The following is a 17,366-nucleotide window of genomic DNA, read 5'->3' as shown; positions in this document are numbered from 1 at the left end:
GTACAGTGTGATGTTAGTGTGATGTCATAGAGGTACAGTGTGTGTGTGATGTCATAGAGGTACAGTGTGATGTTAGTGTGATGTCATAGAGGTACAGTGTGTGTGTGTGATGTCATAGAGGTACAGTGTGTGTGTGATGTCATAGAGGTACAGTGTGTGTGTGTGATGTCATAGAGGTACAGTGTGTGTGTGATGTCATAGAGGTACAGTGTGATGTTAGTGTGATGTCATAGAGGTACAGTGTGTGTGTGTGATGTCATAGAGGTACAGTGTGTGTGTGTGTGATGTTAGTGTGATGTCATAGAGGTACAGTGTGATGTTAGTGTGATGTCATAGAGGTACAGTGTGATGTTAGTGTGATGTCATAGAGGTACAGTGTGATGTTAGTGTGATGTCATAGAGGTACAGTACAGTGTGATGTTAGTGTGATGTCATAGAGGTACAGTGTGATGTTAGTGTGATGTCATAGAGGTACAGTACAGTGTGATGTTAGTGTGATGTCATAGAGGTACAGTGTGATGTTAGTGTGATGTCATAGAGGTACAGTACAGTGTGATGTTAGTGTGATGTCATAGAGGTACAGTACAGTGTGATGTTAGTGTGATGTCATAGAGGTACAGTGTGATGTTAGTGTGATGTCATAGAGGTACAGTGTGTGTGCGTGATGTTAGTGTGATGTTATAGAGGTACAGTGTGATGTTAGTGTGATGTCATAGAGGTACAGTGTGTGTGCGTGATGTCAGTGTGACGTCATAGCAGTATGTGATTCTCATTGCGTTTTCTCTCTCCATCTTGCAGGCCACCACAACGGCGTTCACGTTTTCCTTGGGGGAGGGATGAGCCAAGTTCCCATTTCCGCCAATGACCCCTGTTTTATCGCTCACCATGTGAACGTAGACAGGTAAGAAAAAATTAATTTTACTTTTCAATTTTTTTTTGCTCCTGGGACAGGATTTTTTTTTTTTAAATAACAAACATGTCACACTTACCTCCACTGTGCAGCTCGTTTTGGACTGAGTGGTCCCAATCCTCCTCTTCTGGGGTCCCTCGGCGGCTGTCTCTGGTCCTCCCCGCAAGAACTCCACACCTTCATGCGAGCTCCTTTGCGGGCGCGCGCGCGCCCGTGATACATCCCCTATTTTGTAGACGCTATAACTTTTGCGCAAACCAATCAATATACGCGATTTTTTGTAGAAGAATCCGTATCGGCCTAAACTGAAGAAAAAATTTGCTTTTTTTAAAAAATGTATTATAGCAAAAGAAAAAAAAAATATTGCTTTTTTTTTCAAAATTGTCGCTCTATTTTTGTTTATAGCGCAAAAAATAAAAACCGCAGAGGTGATCAAATACCACCAAAAGAAAGCTCTATTTGTGGGGAAAAAGGACGTAAATTTTGTTTGGGAGCCACGTTGCACGGCCGCGCAATTCTCAGTTAAAACGACGCAGTGCCGAATCGCAAAAAGGGGCCCGGTCATTGGGCAGCCAAATGGTCCAGGGGTGCCGTGGTTAAATTGTAATGCATTATTTAAGCATTTCTCTACAATTTCCAAACTCATTATCTACTGCTGGAGTGAAAAATCGAACACGTTGTTATTGATGGCATTGAGGTGTGACCATGCACCCTGTTCATTTTGACATCAAATTTCAATTTAGTTCTAGTCATATTTTAGTCATCTCAATTGTTTTAGTCAAATAAAATCGTATTAAAGTTAGTCGACTAAAATGTTTTAGGTCGACAAAATTAACACTGGCGGCCGGGTGCCCTAGCTGGCCCCAACTTTCCTTTTCTAAAGTACAGCACCAGGGATTGGAGTGTGGGGCAGACACAGAGGGGTGGGGGTGGGGGGGGCAGATCGAGCCCTCTCTCCTCTCCCGTCTGTGTGTGTTTGGGGGGAGGAGCAGATCGAGCCCTCTCTCCTCTCCCTTCTGTGTGTGTTTGGGGGGAGGAGCAGATTGAGCCCTCTCTCCTCTCCCTTCTGTGTGTGTTTGGGGGGAGGAGCAGATCGAGCCCTCTCTCCTCTCCCTTCTGTGTGTGTTTGGGAGGAGGAGCAGATTGAGCCCTCTCTCCTCTCCCTTCTGTGTGTGTTTGGGGGGAGGAGCAGATCGAGCCCTCTCTCCTCTCTCTTCTGTGTGTGTTGGGGGGAGGAGCAGATCGAGCCCTCTCTCCTCTCCCGTCTGTGTGTGTTTGGGAGGAGGAGCAGATTGAGCCCTCTCTCCTCTCCCGTCTGTGTGTGTTTGGGGGGAGGAGCAGATTGAGCCCTCTCTCCTCTCCCTTCTGTGTGTGTTTGGGGGGAGGAGCAGATCAAGCCCTCTCTCCTCTCCCTTCTGTGTGTGTTTGGGGGGAGGAGCAGATCGAGCCCTCTCTCCTCTCTCTTCTGTGTGTGTTGGGGGGAGGAGCAGATTGAGCCCTCTCTCCTCTCCCTTTTGTGTGTGTTTGGGGGGAGGAGCAGATTGAGCCCTCTCTCCTCTCCCTTCTGTGTGTGTTTGGGGGGAGAAGCAGATCGAGCCCTCTCTCCTCTCCCTTTTGTGTGTGTTTGGGGGGAGGAGCAGATTGAACCCTCTCTCCTCTCCCTTCTGTGTGTGTTTGGGGGGAGGAGCAGATTGAGCCCTCTCTCCTCTCCCTTCTGTGTGTGTTTGGGGGAGGAGCAGATCGAGCCCTCTCTCCTCTCCCTTCTGTGTGTGTTTGGGGGGAGGAGCAGATCGAGCCCTCTCTCCTCTCCCTTCTGTGTGTGTTTGGGGGGAGGAGCAGATTGAGCCCTCTCTCCTCTCCCGTCTGTGTGTGTTTGGAGGGAGGAGCAGATTGAGCCCTCTCTCCTCTCCTGTCTGTGTGTGTTTGGGGGGAGGAGCAGATTGAGCCCTCTCTCCTCTCCCTTCTGTGTGTGTTTGGGGGGAGGAGCAGATCGAGCCCTCTCTCCTCTCCCTTCTGTGTGTGTTTGGGGGGAGGAGCAGATCGAGCCCTCTCTCCTCTACCTTCTGTGTGTGTTTGGGGGGAGGAGCAGATTGAGCCCTCTCTCCTCTCCCTTCTGTGTGTGTTTGGGGGGAGGAGCAGATTGAGCCCTCTCTCCTCTCCCGTCTGTGTGTGTTTGGGGGGAGGAGCAGATTGAGCCCTCTCTCCTCTCCCTTCTGTGTGTGTTTGGGGGGAGGAGCAGATTGAGCCCTCTCTCCTCTCCCTTCTGTGTGTGTTTGGGGGGAGGAGCAGATTGAGCCCTCTCTCCTCTCCCTTCTGTGTGTGTTTGGGGGGAGGAGCAGATTGAGCCCTCTCTCCTCTCCCTTCTGTGTGTGTTTGAGGGAGGGGGGAGGAGCAGATTGAGCCCTCTCTCCTCTCCCTTCTGTGTGTGTTTGGGGGGAGGAGCAGATCGAGCCCTCTCTCCTCTCCCTTCTGTGTGTGTTTGGGGGGAGGAGCAGATTGAGCCCTCTCTCCTCTCCCGTCTGTGTGTGTTTGGGGGGAGGAGCAGATTGAACCCTCTCTCCTCTCCCTTCTGTGTGTGTTTGGGGGGAGGAGCAGATTGAGCCCTCTCTCCTCTCCCTTCTGTGTGTGTTGGGGGGAGGAGCAGATTGAGCCCTCTCTCCTCTCCCTTCTGTGTGTGTTTGGGGGGAGGAGCAGATTGAGCCCTCTCTCCTCTCCTTTCTGTGTGTGTTTGGGGGGAGGAGCAGATTGAGCCCTCTCTCCTCTCCCTTCTGTGTGTGTTTGGGGGAGGAGCAGATTGAGCCCTCTCTCCTCTCCCGTCTGTGTGTGTTTGGGGGGAGGAGCAGATTGAGCCCTCTCTCCTCTCCCGTCTGTGTGTGTTTGGGGGGAGGAGCAGATTGAGCCCTCTCTCCTCTCCCTTCTGTGTGTGTTTGGGGGGAGGAGCAGATTGAGCCTTCTCTCCTCTCCCTTCTGTGTGTGTTTGGGGGGAGGAGCAGATTGAGCCCTCTCTCCTCTCCCGTCTGTGTGTGTTTGGGGGGAGGAGCAGATTGAGCCCTCTCTCCTCTCCCGTCTGTGTGTGTTTGGGGGGAGGAGCAGATTGAGCCCTCTCTCCTCTCCCTTCTGTGTGTGTTTGGGGGGAGGAGCAGATTGAGCCCTCTCTCCTCTCCCTTCTGTGTGTGTTTGGGGGGAGGAGCAGATTGAGCCCTCTCTCCTCTCCCTTCTGTGTGTGTTTGGGGGGAGGAGCAGATTGAGCCTTCTCTCCTCTCCCTTCTGTGTGTGTTTGGGGGGAGGAGCAGATTGAGCCCTCTCTCCTCTCCCTTCTGTGTGTGTTTGGGGGGAGGGGCAGATCGAGCCCTCTCTCCTCTCCCTTCTGTGTGTGTTTGGGGGGAGGAGCAGATCGAGCCCTCTCTCCTCTCCCTTCTGTGTGTGTTTGGGGGGAGGAGCAGATTGAGCCCTCTCTCCTCTCCCTTCTGTGTGTGTTTGGGGGGAGGAGCAGATTGAGCCCTCTCTCCTCTCCCTTCTGTGTGTGTTGGGGGGAGGAGCAGATTGAGCCCTCTCTCCTCTCCCTTCTGTGTGTGTTGGGGGAGGGGGGGATTGTTAGTGCTGACTTTGTCTGTTTCACTCTCTTTCACACTGCCCACTGTTGGCTTAGACAACTGCAGCCAGCAACCCTGATGGCAGGGGCGGACTGACCATTCGGGCCTGAGGGCCCCATGCCACTAGGGGGCCCCATCAGGGTTGCCAGCCTCAGAAAAACCAGGGACAGTATGTAAAAATCTGTGTTTTTAAACAAAATCCCAAGATTCTAGCTGCCCCGCCTCTCTATTACCTTTCCAGTGTGTACAGGAAATGGGAAGAAGTGAGTACAGGGTGAGGGCTGCTCGATGCCGACTAACCCATCAATAGTCACAGGTCAGGGGGTGTCGACTAGGATTTTTAGGTACTGATAATGCAACCATATAATAATATAAAAGGTATTTATTAACATAAAAAACTATACAACGTTAAAAATATTTGGGACAAGCCCCACAATAAAGAACAGCAATGTTGTTTTTTGTTACCAATATTGCTGTTCTTTATTGCACGTCATTTACGTGGGGTCATGCTTAGTTTACATAAAACACGCCCCCCTGTTCCTCATTTGATTTAGGCGTGCTTACGCCGGTCCATTTACGCTACGCCGCCGTAACTTACGGCGCAAATTGTTTCTGGATAAGGAAACTACTCTAAGTTACGGCGGCGTAGTGTATCCGAGATACGCTACGCCTGCCTAAAGATAGGCAGTTCTTTGTGGATCTGGCCCACAGTATACATACACACAGTATACATACATACACACACACACACACAGTATACACAGTGGCCCAGATTCAAGAAGCACTTACGTGCTTACTTGCTCCGGTGTAACGAGTGCTCCTGATTCAGGAACCTCGTTACACCGACTGCAGCCTAGGATCTGACAGACATAAGCCTCCTTATGCCTTCACATCCCAGGCTGCATTCTTGCGTTGGCCGCTAGGGGGCGCGGCCATTGTGATCGGCGTATAGTATGCAAATTGCATACTACCACCGATTCACAAAAGTTGCGCGGGCCCTGCGCACGCAAGGTACGGAGTTTCCGTACGGCGACTTTAGCGCAAGGTTGCTCCTGCTATAGCAGGGGCAACCTATGCTAAAGTATAGCTGCGCTTCCCGCCCGTGTCCCAAATGTTTTTAACGTTGTATAGTTTTTTATGTTAATAAATACCTTTTATATTATTATATGGTTGCATTATCAGTGCCTAAAAAATCCTAGTCAACACCCCCTGACCTGTGACTATTGATGGGTTAGTCGGCATCGAGCAGCCCTCACCCTATACTCACTTGTTCCCATTTCCTGTATTCTGGATGATGGCACATTGCTGTATATTATTTATTAGTCTTAATTGAGGCCATACTCAAAGTGTGTATGTATACTGTGTGTTTATTGTGTGTGTGTATACATTGTGTGTCTGTATACTGTGTGTGTGTGTATACTGTGTGTGTGTGTGTATATGTACACTGTGTGTATGTATACTGTGTGTGTGTATACACGGTGTGTGTGTGTGGTTATACTGTGTGTATGTATACTGTGTGTGTGTATACACTGTGTGTGTGTGTGTGTATACTGTGTGTATGTATACTGTGTGTGTGTGTGTGTGTGTGTGTGTGTATACTGTGTGTATGTATACTGTGTGTGTGTGTGTATACTGTGTGTATGTATACTGTGTGTGTGTATACTGTGTGTGTGTGTATACTGTGTGTATGTATACTGTGTGTGTGTATACACTGTGTGTGTATACACTGTGTGTGTGTATACTGTGTGTATGTATACTATGTGTGTGTATACACTGGCCCAGATTCAGGTAGAATGGAGCAATATTTGCGTGGGCAAAGAGCAAAGATTTTTCTCTGCGCCCACGCAAATATTTCGATTTGCCCAGCGATTCACGGAGCAGAAGCTCCGTAAATTGCGCGGGCGATATGCTAAACAGCCGGGCGTAAGGCTGCCTAATGTAAATGATCCCGCCGGGGGCGGGAATCATTTAAATTAGGCGCGCTCCCGCGCCGAGCGAACAGCGCATGCTCCGTCGGGAAACTTTCCCGACGTGCATTGCGGCAAATGACGTCGCAAGGACGTCATTTGCTTCTAAGTGAACGTGAATGGCATCCAGCGCCATTCACGAATCACTTACGTAAACGACGTGAAATTTAAATTTCACGGGCGGGAAGCGCAGCTATACTTTAGCATAGGTTGCCCCTGCTATAGCAGGAGCAACCTTGCGCTAAAGTCGCCGTACGGAAACTCCGTACCTTGCGTGCGCAGGGCCCGCGCAACTTTTGTGAATCGGTGGTAGTATGCAATTTGCATACTATACGCCGATCACAATGGCCGCGCCCCCTAGCGGCCAACGCAAGAATGCAGCCTGGGATGTGAAGGCATAAGGAGGCTTATGTCTGTCAGATCCTAGGCTGCAGTCGGTGTAACGAGGTTCCTGAATCAGGAGCACTCGTTACACCGGAGCAAGTAAGCACGTAAGTGCTTCTTGAATCTGGGCCACTGTGTATACTGTGTGTGTGTGTGTATGTATGTATACTGTGTGTATGTATACTGTGGGCCAGATCCACAAAGAACTGCCTATCTTTAGGCAGGCGTAGCGTATCTCGGATACACTACGCCGCCGTAACTTAGAGTAGTTTCCTTATCCAGAAACAATTTGCGCCGTAAGTTACGGCAGCGTAGCGTAAATGGGCCGGCGTAAGCACGCCTAAATCAAATGAGGAACAGGGGGGCGTGTTTTATGTAAACTAAGCATGACCCCACGTAAATGACGCTTTTTTCGAACGGCGCATGCGCAGTATCACGTATAAATTTCAAATAAATTACGCCAGAATGTGAAGATCTCAGCAGACTTCCGTTTGAGGGGGGAGTGGCGTGAGCATGGTGGTGTGAGAGCCGAGGAGTTCTGAGCCCAGCGTTAGTACCGTGCACCCCCGTAGGAGACTGATTGTGAAGCGGTGAATTCCTTTACACATCGCGGCATCAATCTGCTGTAACCTCGTGAGCCGGAGGTACAGCAGAGCAGAGATAATTTTCCCCACCTGAGATCTGGAGCGGAGACTGCTGGAGACGCACGGTGTAAGCGCGGTGCAAGCGGGACAAGTGTCAGCGTTGTTAGACGGGAGCGGCTATACAGCACAGAGCGACACGTGCAGCTGGCTGGTAGCTCGGAATAGCTCGGAATACAAACGGGTGTTTGGAGCTGCAGGACAAGCGGGACTGGAGGTGCTGGAACAGATCCGCCGTCAGACGGGGGGCTGCAAGGTCAGTGAAGTGTAGTCTGAAGTCTGAAGCTGTTTAAAATTTTACCGCTTGAAACAATCAGCTGCAAAAACGAGTGCTACACCTGTGTATGGATTGCGAAACGGCGTATAATAAGACTGTATATAACTGCTCACTGGGTCTTAAATAGTGATGCATTTTCTTGGTAAAGTCGCCCGCAGAACATACTGATTCTACATGAGAGAAGATCTAGGTGACTATAAGGACGGCAAATCTTGAAACGGAGATATAGCCCTCTGGTAAGGAGACCCGCAGGGGGACGCAGCTACTTATTTCATAAAGAGCAGGGACAGTATCCTTGTAACCTCAGATATTTATGTCTAGAAGGGGGAAGAATACAGGAGTGCCAAATACACCGACTCACTCATATATCACCAGATACCTGACGGTAAGGAGAGATATGAAACAGGTGGCAGATGCGGGTATGAATATGGCTGTGACACAGGAACCATTCCCGGAGGCAAGTATACAGCAGTCAATGATGATACCGGTGGTGGAAGCACAACAAATAGGCACTGAGTCAGTGAAGGGGGTTGCAGAAAGGGACCCTAAAATGTCTGCAGGAGTTTCGGAAGATATATCTGTTTGCTCTTACAATGTATCTGAATTGCAAATAAAAGAGAAGGGGATAGAGCAAGATATTAGCCAGCTTAAATATCTTATTCAAGCTCTCCCCACAAAGGAGGACATTCAACAGCTGATTACCAGTATAACAGGTTCTATGAGAGAGGAGATTACAGCTGTAAATAAGAAAGTAGAAGCGGTAGAGGTTAAAACGGCAACTATGGAGCAAACGCAAAATTTAATGGAAAAGCGGCTTGAAATCGCAGAGAAAAAATTGAATAAACAACAACAGCAGATATTTGCCCTACAGTTGCAATCGGAAGAGTTCGAAAATAAGTCCAGGAGAAATAATATCCGTATTAAGGGAATTTCAGAAGAAAAGGAGGGGCCTGCACTTAGAGAAACAGTTACTGATATCTTTAACCAATTATTAAAAAATCCCCCAGATACTCCGATTGAATTAGACAGGGTGCACAGGGTACCGGCTACTCGTTACCCTGGGCAGAGCAACCCTAGAGACATTCTGTGTAGAGTGCATTTTTTCCGTGTAAAAGAAGACATTCTTAGGGTGGCATGGAAGGAGGGAGCAGTGAAATATCTGGGAGGAGAGTTACAATTATATCCAGATCTCAGCAAGCAAACTAAAAGCCGGCGACGTATGCTGAAACATATATTATCTAGAGGGGCTACATATAAATGGGGATACCCATTCGCTGTAATCATAAAAAAGGGGGGGCGAACCCTCATCATGAAAGATCCGTCTCAACTTCCAGATCTTTTGAATTTTTTGGAATCTGAACCAATAGAGGTGCCGAACTGAACAGATCTTTCAACAACGACTGAATACGCTAGTTATTAAGGTCCGAATAAGTAGGAACATCCGAGGATAGCAGCCGGGACAGAAAATGAATAGATATAATTTTCTTTTTTGCTAGACTTTTTTCCTGGAATATTTTTTCCCAATTTTTTTTTTTTGGCAAAATCAACTTTATCGACATTCCTTTTCTTCTTTTTTTTTCCCCCGCTCGCCTTCCCTATGTAAAAGTCTAGGGAGGCACACGGGTTAATAGGAGGGGTGCCAACACGGAACTGCTGGACATCTCGATAAACATGGAAGGGGAGGGAGGGGGGAGGGATAGGCTAAGACACTAGAAGGGGCTTACCAACACCATTTTTTTTTTGTTATACTTGTGTGTATATATATATATATTTTTTTTTTTTTTTTGGTTGTTGTGTGGTATAAGAGACTCTAAATGTAAGATGGGTAGGGGGGGGGTAGTGAGGTGGGAGGGAGGGAGGGGGGGTGGCAAAGGGGAATCATAAGAATTATAGGAACTAAGGAAGGACACGGTCATTTGTTTATGTCACATGGGTAGTATGGATCTACGAGTGGGGGGAAGTTTGCAGGGGTTTGGCACTTCTGATGAAATAGAATAGGGATTAATGGACACTATATAATGCGCTGGAAGGAGATAAATATATCTATTTATCAAGATTTATAGGCAACACTTATCAATTTAATTACTAAGGCACTAACTAGTAGATTACAACCCAATATAATAGAGTGAGGGAGGGGGGATGGGAGGGATAAGACGGTAGGCCCCCGGAACGAAGGTGGAAGAAGTATAGAAGGGGGTTTGTGTATTTTTACAGGTGCCCTTTTATTGTTGCCCTTATGGTTTCTTTTTTTTTTTTTCTTTTTTTTTTTTTTGTGCCCTATGGGCGATTTTTTTTTATTTTTCCCCTTTCTTTTCTACCCCTTTTCCCTATGTGTTTGGTATCGTGCTCGCCTAGCGTTGTAGACAGCTCACAGACCAACTATGAAATGTATAAGGTGGCGAGGGGGGAAGGGCGGAAAAGGGGAACCCAGGAAAGGGGTGAAGTAAGGGTATAATATCAGAGGAGTAATGTCTAATTTAGAAGTGTGAAGAGAGGGGATATTTCAGATATGCAGGATTAAATGAGGGGTGCACAGGGGTGGAAACAAAAGGCTCAGATCGTGGCTGTGCTTGTTCACTTCTCCCATTATTAACGTCTCTCCTCCAAGTGGGGGGGAAGTCAGAGACGTGTGAAATATTTGTGTTTTTTTTTTGAACTGTGGGTTGCAGGTCAATTTGCGGGTGCACAAGACCTGTGACTATTTAGAAATTATAGTACGGGGGGGAAGAGTTTCTTCCAGACCCGGAATAAGAGCGCAAGTTACTGTTGTTGTTGGTGATTTTTTTATTTATTTTTTTGGACATTGGGCTCTACCGTTGGTGACTAACTCAGCCCCCAAGAAGCTGGGATTAGTTAGTAGTAGAATAGCAAGATGACCAAATTAAATTTTACTTCATATAATGTAAAGGGGCTAAATAACCCCGAGAAACGTTCTAAGCTCCTGGCGGAATTAGGTAGATTGAAATCCCAAATAATATTTTTACAGGAGACGCATTTTAAAAATGGTAAAATCCCGAAGTTGGGAAACCGTAAATTCCCTACGGTCTACCATAGCACATCCCAGTCTACAAAGACAAATGGGGTACCGATTTTGGTGTCTAAACAAGTGCCTTGGAAGGAGTGTAAGACAGTTAAAGATGAGGCAGGCCGCCTCCTTATTGTGATGGGACTGATTTGTGACCAAAAGGTCACATTGGTAAACTTATATTTGCCAAATGAAAATCAAGTTAGTGCACTGGAAACATATTTGAATATAGTCCATCAGAATAAGGAGGGGATAGTGATAATGGGTGGGGATCTGAATCTGGCATTGGATCCGGCTCTTGATGTCTCTAAGGGAGTATCTCATTTATCATATGGAAAGATACGAAGAGTGAAGGGACTGCTGCAGGATTTGCAGTTGATGGACACATGGAGGATCCTCCACGCACACGACAAAGATTACACCTTTTTTTCATCAAGACACAAGACGTATACCAGAATTGACTATGTCTTTGTGTCACAGAACGCTTTGTCGTGTGTAGTGGGGGCCACTATAGGTTCATTTACGATATCAGATCACGCACCTACTAGCTGCGTCTTGGAATGGGGAGAGTTAAGTCCCCGTGAATGGCATTGGAGAATAAATGAGATGCTCCTGAAGGATCCAGAATATGAAAACCAAATAGCACAGGAAATTGAATCTTATTTTGAAACTAATAAATCAGAAGAAATAAGTCCTCTCTGCTTATGGGAAGCACACAAGTGTTATATAAGAGGAATTCTTATTTCACTTGGAGCACGGAGGAAACGGATTTATGGGGCAAAGCTAGATGCGCTGATCGAGGAGATCAAAGTGGTGGAACGGTCGCATAAGAAACTCCAAACGACACGGAACGAGGAAAAACTTACAAATCTACGGGAAGAATTAAATATATTACTAACGGAGAGAGCAAGGGCAAAATTAACTCGATGCAAGCGTGCATACTACGAATTTGGAAATAAACCAAGTAGAATGTTGGCAAATGCCTTGAGAGACAAGGGCGAGGAATCATATCGAGCAAATAAAAAAGCAGGATGATACCCTAGTGAAATCATCACAGGAAATTGCAAAGACGTTTAGAGATTATTATTTGAAGCTATACAATATAAAAGGCCAACAATCTGCCCTAAGCAGAGAACAACAGGTAAACGATTACATAGCAACATCAGGGATGCCAGGGCTATTAGAAGAGGAGGCAGAAAATATTGACGGGCCAATTAAAATAGAAGAATTCTTAGAAGCGCTGAAAGTATTAAAACCAGGAAGATCACCAGGGCCCGATGGTTATACGTTATTATACTATAAAACTTTCTCTGAGAGGTTGGCACCGAAGTTCCTTGCCGCATTTAATTCTATAAGAGATGGACAGGAGATGAGAGGAGAGACTCTGATGGCTCATATAACACTAATTCCGAATGCAGGCAAAGATCCAACCCAGTGTGCTAGTTACCGTCCAATTGCGCTGTTAAATGTTGATCTCAAGATCTTAACGAAAATACTGGCAAATAGGCTACTGGGATTTATCCCAGGCCTCATACACCCAGCCCAGGTAGGATTTACACCCGGTAGAGAGGGAAGGGAAAACACACAAAGGGTCCTGTGTGCCATACAACTATCTCACTCCCAGCAGAAACCATTAGTGATTGTTTCTGCAGACGCGGAGAAAGCATTTGATCGGGTAGAGTGGACATTCCTGAGAGTAGTGTTACAAAAGATAGGAATAAAAAAGGGGATGTTGAATTGGATTACAAGTTTATATTCATGTCCAAGTGCGAGAGTGAAGGTAAATGATGTCATGTCGGAATCGTTCCCGATAGGCAATGGAACACGTCAGGGATGCCCACTCTCACCCATCATATTTATCCTCACAGTAGAACCCTTTTTAAGAACAATAAGGGCAAATACAGACATTAGGGGAATACGAACAAAAGTGAGTGAACATAAGGTGGCAGCTTATGCCGACGACTTACTGTTTTTTATTACTTCACCAGCGATATCCCTACCGCCATTATTGGTGGAATTGCGGAGGTACGGTGAGATATCTAATTTCAAAATAAATTACAGTAAGTCCGAAGCAATGGGAGTGGAAATGAATGGAATGTTAAAGCAACAGCTGGCAGACAACTTTAGCTTCAAATGGACAGACTCACATATAAGCTATTTAGGGACCAAAATACCAAACAGGCTTAATCGTGTATTTGAACTGAATTATGCACCATTGATTAGGCAAATTAAATTGGACTTTCAGAGATGGGAGAAAGAAATCTTCACCTGGTTTGGTAAAATAAATATTATTAAAATGAACATAATGCCGAGAATACTGTATCTGTTCCAGACCCTACCCGTGAAGTTATCAGCTGGCTTTTTAAAAGAGTTGAGGGCAAGATTCTTAAGATTTATCTGGACAGGAAAACCCCCGAGGGTACGCAGAGCCATTCTGACTCTACCTAAAGAACGAGGAGGAGTGGGGCTTCCGGACCCGGTGAGCTATTATGAAGCATCGCACTTAGCACGGGTAGTGGACTGGTGCACAGTAAAAGAGGCAAAACCATGGATACAGCTGGAACAATCGATAACTACTATACCCTTAGAAGGAATAGTGTGGCTCACAGAAGCAGAGATACCACAGGAGGTGAGGAGACACCCCACGATTGGGGCAACAATTCAGATAACGAGAAAAATATTTAAAAACACCAAGATGTCGACACATCCAAGTCCTATGATCCCAATCTTAGGAAACCCAAGTTTTGAGCCGGGGTTGATAGATCAGAGTTTTGGAGAGTTAAAGCGGCAGGGAATTAGTAGGTTGACCCACTTTTCCAGAGAAAACCTGGTAATGAATAGGGAAGAGATAGATAGAACATTTTCGGAAGATCTTGACCCGTTTAGGAGAATACAGCTCAATGCCTTTTTACAATCATTTAGGCAACGTATCGCAGGAATACGTAAACTTTCTGGGTTTGAACAGATTTGTTTAAAAAGAGAGCCACTTAGACACACACTCTCAGCGTTGTATGCCTTATTGATAGATTTAGAAGCACCTCAAGATCTGGGTTTTCTGCAGGCGTGGGAAAGGGATTTGGGTATCACCTTCACGGAGACTCAAAAAAAAAAGATACTGTTATTTGCACACAAAGCATCGATGGCAACTAAGTATCAGGAAGGAGGGTATAAAATCCTGACCAGGTGGTATAGAACGCCGGCAATACTGAACAGGATGTATCCGCAAGTGACCAACCAATGTTGGCGCTGCCAGAATGCGGAGGGCACCATATTTCATATTTTTTGGGAATGTCCTATGCTGAAAGAATTTTGGACGATGGTGTCAGAAACGGTTTTAGAAATTACAGATTCAGATATGGGAGATAATCCAGCAGCTTTATTACTTCATGATATCCCTCTATCTAATGAAAAATATAAAAACTCTCTTGTAAGGCACTTGATCACGGCAGCAAAGGCATGTATCCCGGCCCTATGGAAAAGTACGACCGTTCCAACCAAAACACAATGGTTGGGGAGAATAGCAGAAATTCAGCAAATGGAAAGCTTAACTATGATACTGAGAGAACAAGAAGAGAAATACCGGGAGGTCTGGGAGCCATATATTAAATATAGGGAGCAAAGCCGGTAGTTGAAGATACGAGGGATTGGGGGGGGAAGTGGGGAGCCCGATGTCCAAAAATGTTAATATATTTTTTTCTATACTGTTTTCCTTCTTTTTGTCTTATTTTTTTTTTTTTTTATTATTTTTTTTTTTTTTTGTGTCCTATCAGGGTTGTCTATTTTAGAGTGGATGTGGAGGTTACGGGGGTAGCACCCCAGTAAAGGAAAAGATATTGCAGTGGTGTTGTATAACATAATCGTATTAGTAGTATGAGACAAACAAAGAGTAGGATGAATATAAAATACGCTATGTGAAGAATAGTGTAAAGGAGCTAATGGGAGAAGGAATCATGGCAAGGTGGGGAGGATAAACTGTTTGTATAGACAGAAGAGAATTATGAATGTATATATATGTGTTGTTGTTGTATAATACTAGTGCAAAATGGAAAATAAAGAATTTGTAAAAAAAAAAAAAAATTACGCCCGCTCAATGCCTAGACGACGTGAACGTAATTTACGCAAAGCCCTATTCGCGAACGATTTATGCAAGCGACGAAAAATTCAACGCTGTCTCGACGTCCATACCTAACATTGCGTACGCCCCATAGACCAAGGGGTAACGTTACGCCGAAAAAAGCCTGACGTAAAAAAATGCGTCGGGCGGACGTACATTTGAGAATCGGCGTATCTAGCTAATTTGCATACTCTACGCGGAAATCAACGGAAGCGCCACCTAGCGGCCAGCGTAAATATGCACCTAAGATCCGACGGCGTACTAAGACGTACGTCAGTCGGATCTAGCCCCCATTCAGGCGTATCTTGTTTTGTGGATACAAAACAAAGATACGCCAGAGCATCCTAGAAGTTACGCGGCGTATCAATAGATACGCCGACGTAAGTTCTTTGTGGATCTGGCCCTGTGTGTATATATACTGTATGTATACTGTGTATCTATTGTGTATGTATACTGTATGTGTGTGTATGTCATGACTAAGCACTGATCGCAGTGCGAAACGCGTAGGCTGTTCTCTCACCCTTTGCTGTTACTTGTAGTGCATTTTCCATCCACTGTTTTTTCGGAGGTGCGGCTGTCCATCCTTTTAGCCTCTACATTTTGTATGTGTGTGTATACTGTGTGTCTATTGTGTATGTATATTATATGTGTGTGTGTGTATACTGTGTTTGTATACTGTGTGTGTATATTGTGTGTCTGTGTGTATGAATACTGTGTGTGTGTATATTGTGTGTATGAATGTATACTGTGTGTGTGTATATACTGTGTGTGTGTATACTGTATGTATGTGTGTTTATTGTTTGTATGAATGTATAATGTGTGTGTATAATATATACTGTGTGTGTGTGTGTGTATATACTGTGTATATGTATACTTTGTGTGTGTACTGTGTTGACCCATAATCTCCTCTTGCCCGGGGGCCCCATAATCTCCTCTTGCCCGGGGGCCCCATAATCTCCTCTTGCCCGGGGGGGCGGGGGCCCATGAGTTGTCAGTCCGCCCCTGCCTGATGGTAAGCCATAATCTAGTCTGAATAATGTGTCCGGGTTTCAGGTGGTCAGAAACCCGGACCCACGATTCCAAACCTGAACTGTCCGGGTGAATCTCCCGCACAGGTGGGCCTGCTCCCCCCCCCCAGCAGTGACCCAGGAGCCCAAGTGATAGCTTTCAGCTAGTATGGCCCTCAAAGATGCAGAGAACAGCGCAGACCACCCTGAAGTCAAAGCTTTGTTGCATCTTCCCCTTCCACACTGCCCTCTAGTGGAGGAGGGGAGAGAGGTGGATTGGGCTTTGAGGTTAGATTCAGGAGAGACGGCATATTTGGGGATTTGATCTGCGGGGGTGGGGTCAGCGTACTTGTAGGATCCTCATGTACTCAGCAGGTATCCTCCTCCTTCACCCCCCCTCGCGTTTTGTCTGCTCTGACGGCACGTCTTTGTCTCTTTGCAGGTATCCTCCTCCTTCACCCCCCCATTTTGTCCGCTCTGACGTCACGTCTTTGTCTCTTTGCAGGTATGCAGACATTTACTATGCAAGATACGGCATCACCCCGGCTTCCTATCCCACCGGTAACAACATTTATGGGCACATCGGGACAAGCTGCATCGTTCCATTCATTGGCTGCTGGAGGCAAAAAGATATGATGAGACCAGGCGAATATTTTGGAACCATATACGTGTAATATGACCGGGGGGGCTGCATGGGGGGGTCTCTACAGCTGAAGAGGATCGGCTCTGAAAATTAATCTCCCAAAAAGAAAATTGCAATCATGATACTTGAGAACAACAGTCACAGAGCCTGATGTAAAAGTTGATTAAAATTATGATTAAAGAGTTCAAATCACTCCACTGCTTCCTTGGAAATGCATTGCTATTAATAAAGACCCGTGCACACTGAACGCGTCTCCCTGGCCTTTTATTTATTCATTTTTTCAGTGGGAACTAGGGTGACCACATTTCCAAACTACCATTCAGGGACACCCCCCTTCCCAAAAATCAGCTTGTGCTGTAACGAATCACAGCACAGTGATTGACACAAGAGGCGGGATTTATGATTTCTCCAATCACAAGCAGGGGGCGGGATTGTGCTCCTTCAGGCATTCCCGGCCAGGACAAGTACTGTCAGCGAGTAAAGCAGTGATGTGGCGGCCTTTTTTGGGGGCATCAGATTGGCCCCGGGGGTGGCTGTGTCAGTTTCCTTCCGGGACACTGTATTGTCCCGGAATGAAGGTGCCCGGGACAGACCTGCAGAATGCGGGACACGTGGTCACCCTAGTGGGAACGCAGTTCTGGCATCTCCAGCACTGAACGTATGTAGTAGCAAGGGGTGCTGGAGGGCATCAGGAATTATGTGGCCCCTTACACAGCTTCAGGCATGGGGTGCCGCCGCTAGTTTAGAAGCAGGAGGGCGTGAATTGAGAAGCGGGGGGGGGGTGGGGGGGTGCTGCGCCCGCGAA

The 17,366-nt window shown here is 46.4% G+C and overlaps 1 protein-coding gene across 1 annotated transcript in view; it reads left to right on the top strand.

Annotated features, from left to right (window-relative positions):
• The window catches only part of LOC120928838 (tyrosinase-like), a 59,993-nt gene extending 43,185 nt beyond the window's left edge, over nucleotides 1-16,808 (top strand). The window contains exons 4-5 of the mRNA XM_040339856.1: nucleotides 799-901; nucleotides 16,424-16,808. Coding sequence (XP_040195790.1) covers nucleotides 799-901; nucleotides 16,424-16,592 — 272 coding nt within the window. The 3' untranslated portion in view covers nucleotides 16,593-16,808. The remainder of the gene's footprint in view (nucleotides 1-798; nucleotides 902-16,423) is intronic.
• Nucleotides 16,809-17,366: the final 558 nt, after the last annotated feature.

Source organism: Rana temporaria, chromosome 2 (genome assembly GCF_905171775.1).
Source record: "Rana temporaria chromosome 2, aRanTem1.1, whole genome shotgun sequence".
Taxonomy (NCBI): domain Eukaryota; kingdom Metazoa; phylum Chordata; class Amphibia; order Anura; family Ranidae; genus Rana; species Rana temporaria.
This window is presented reverse-complemented; position numbering and strand designations above follow the sequence as displayed.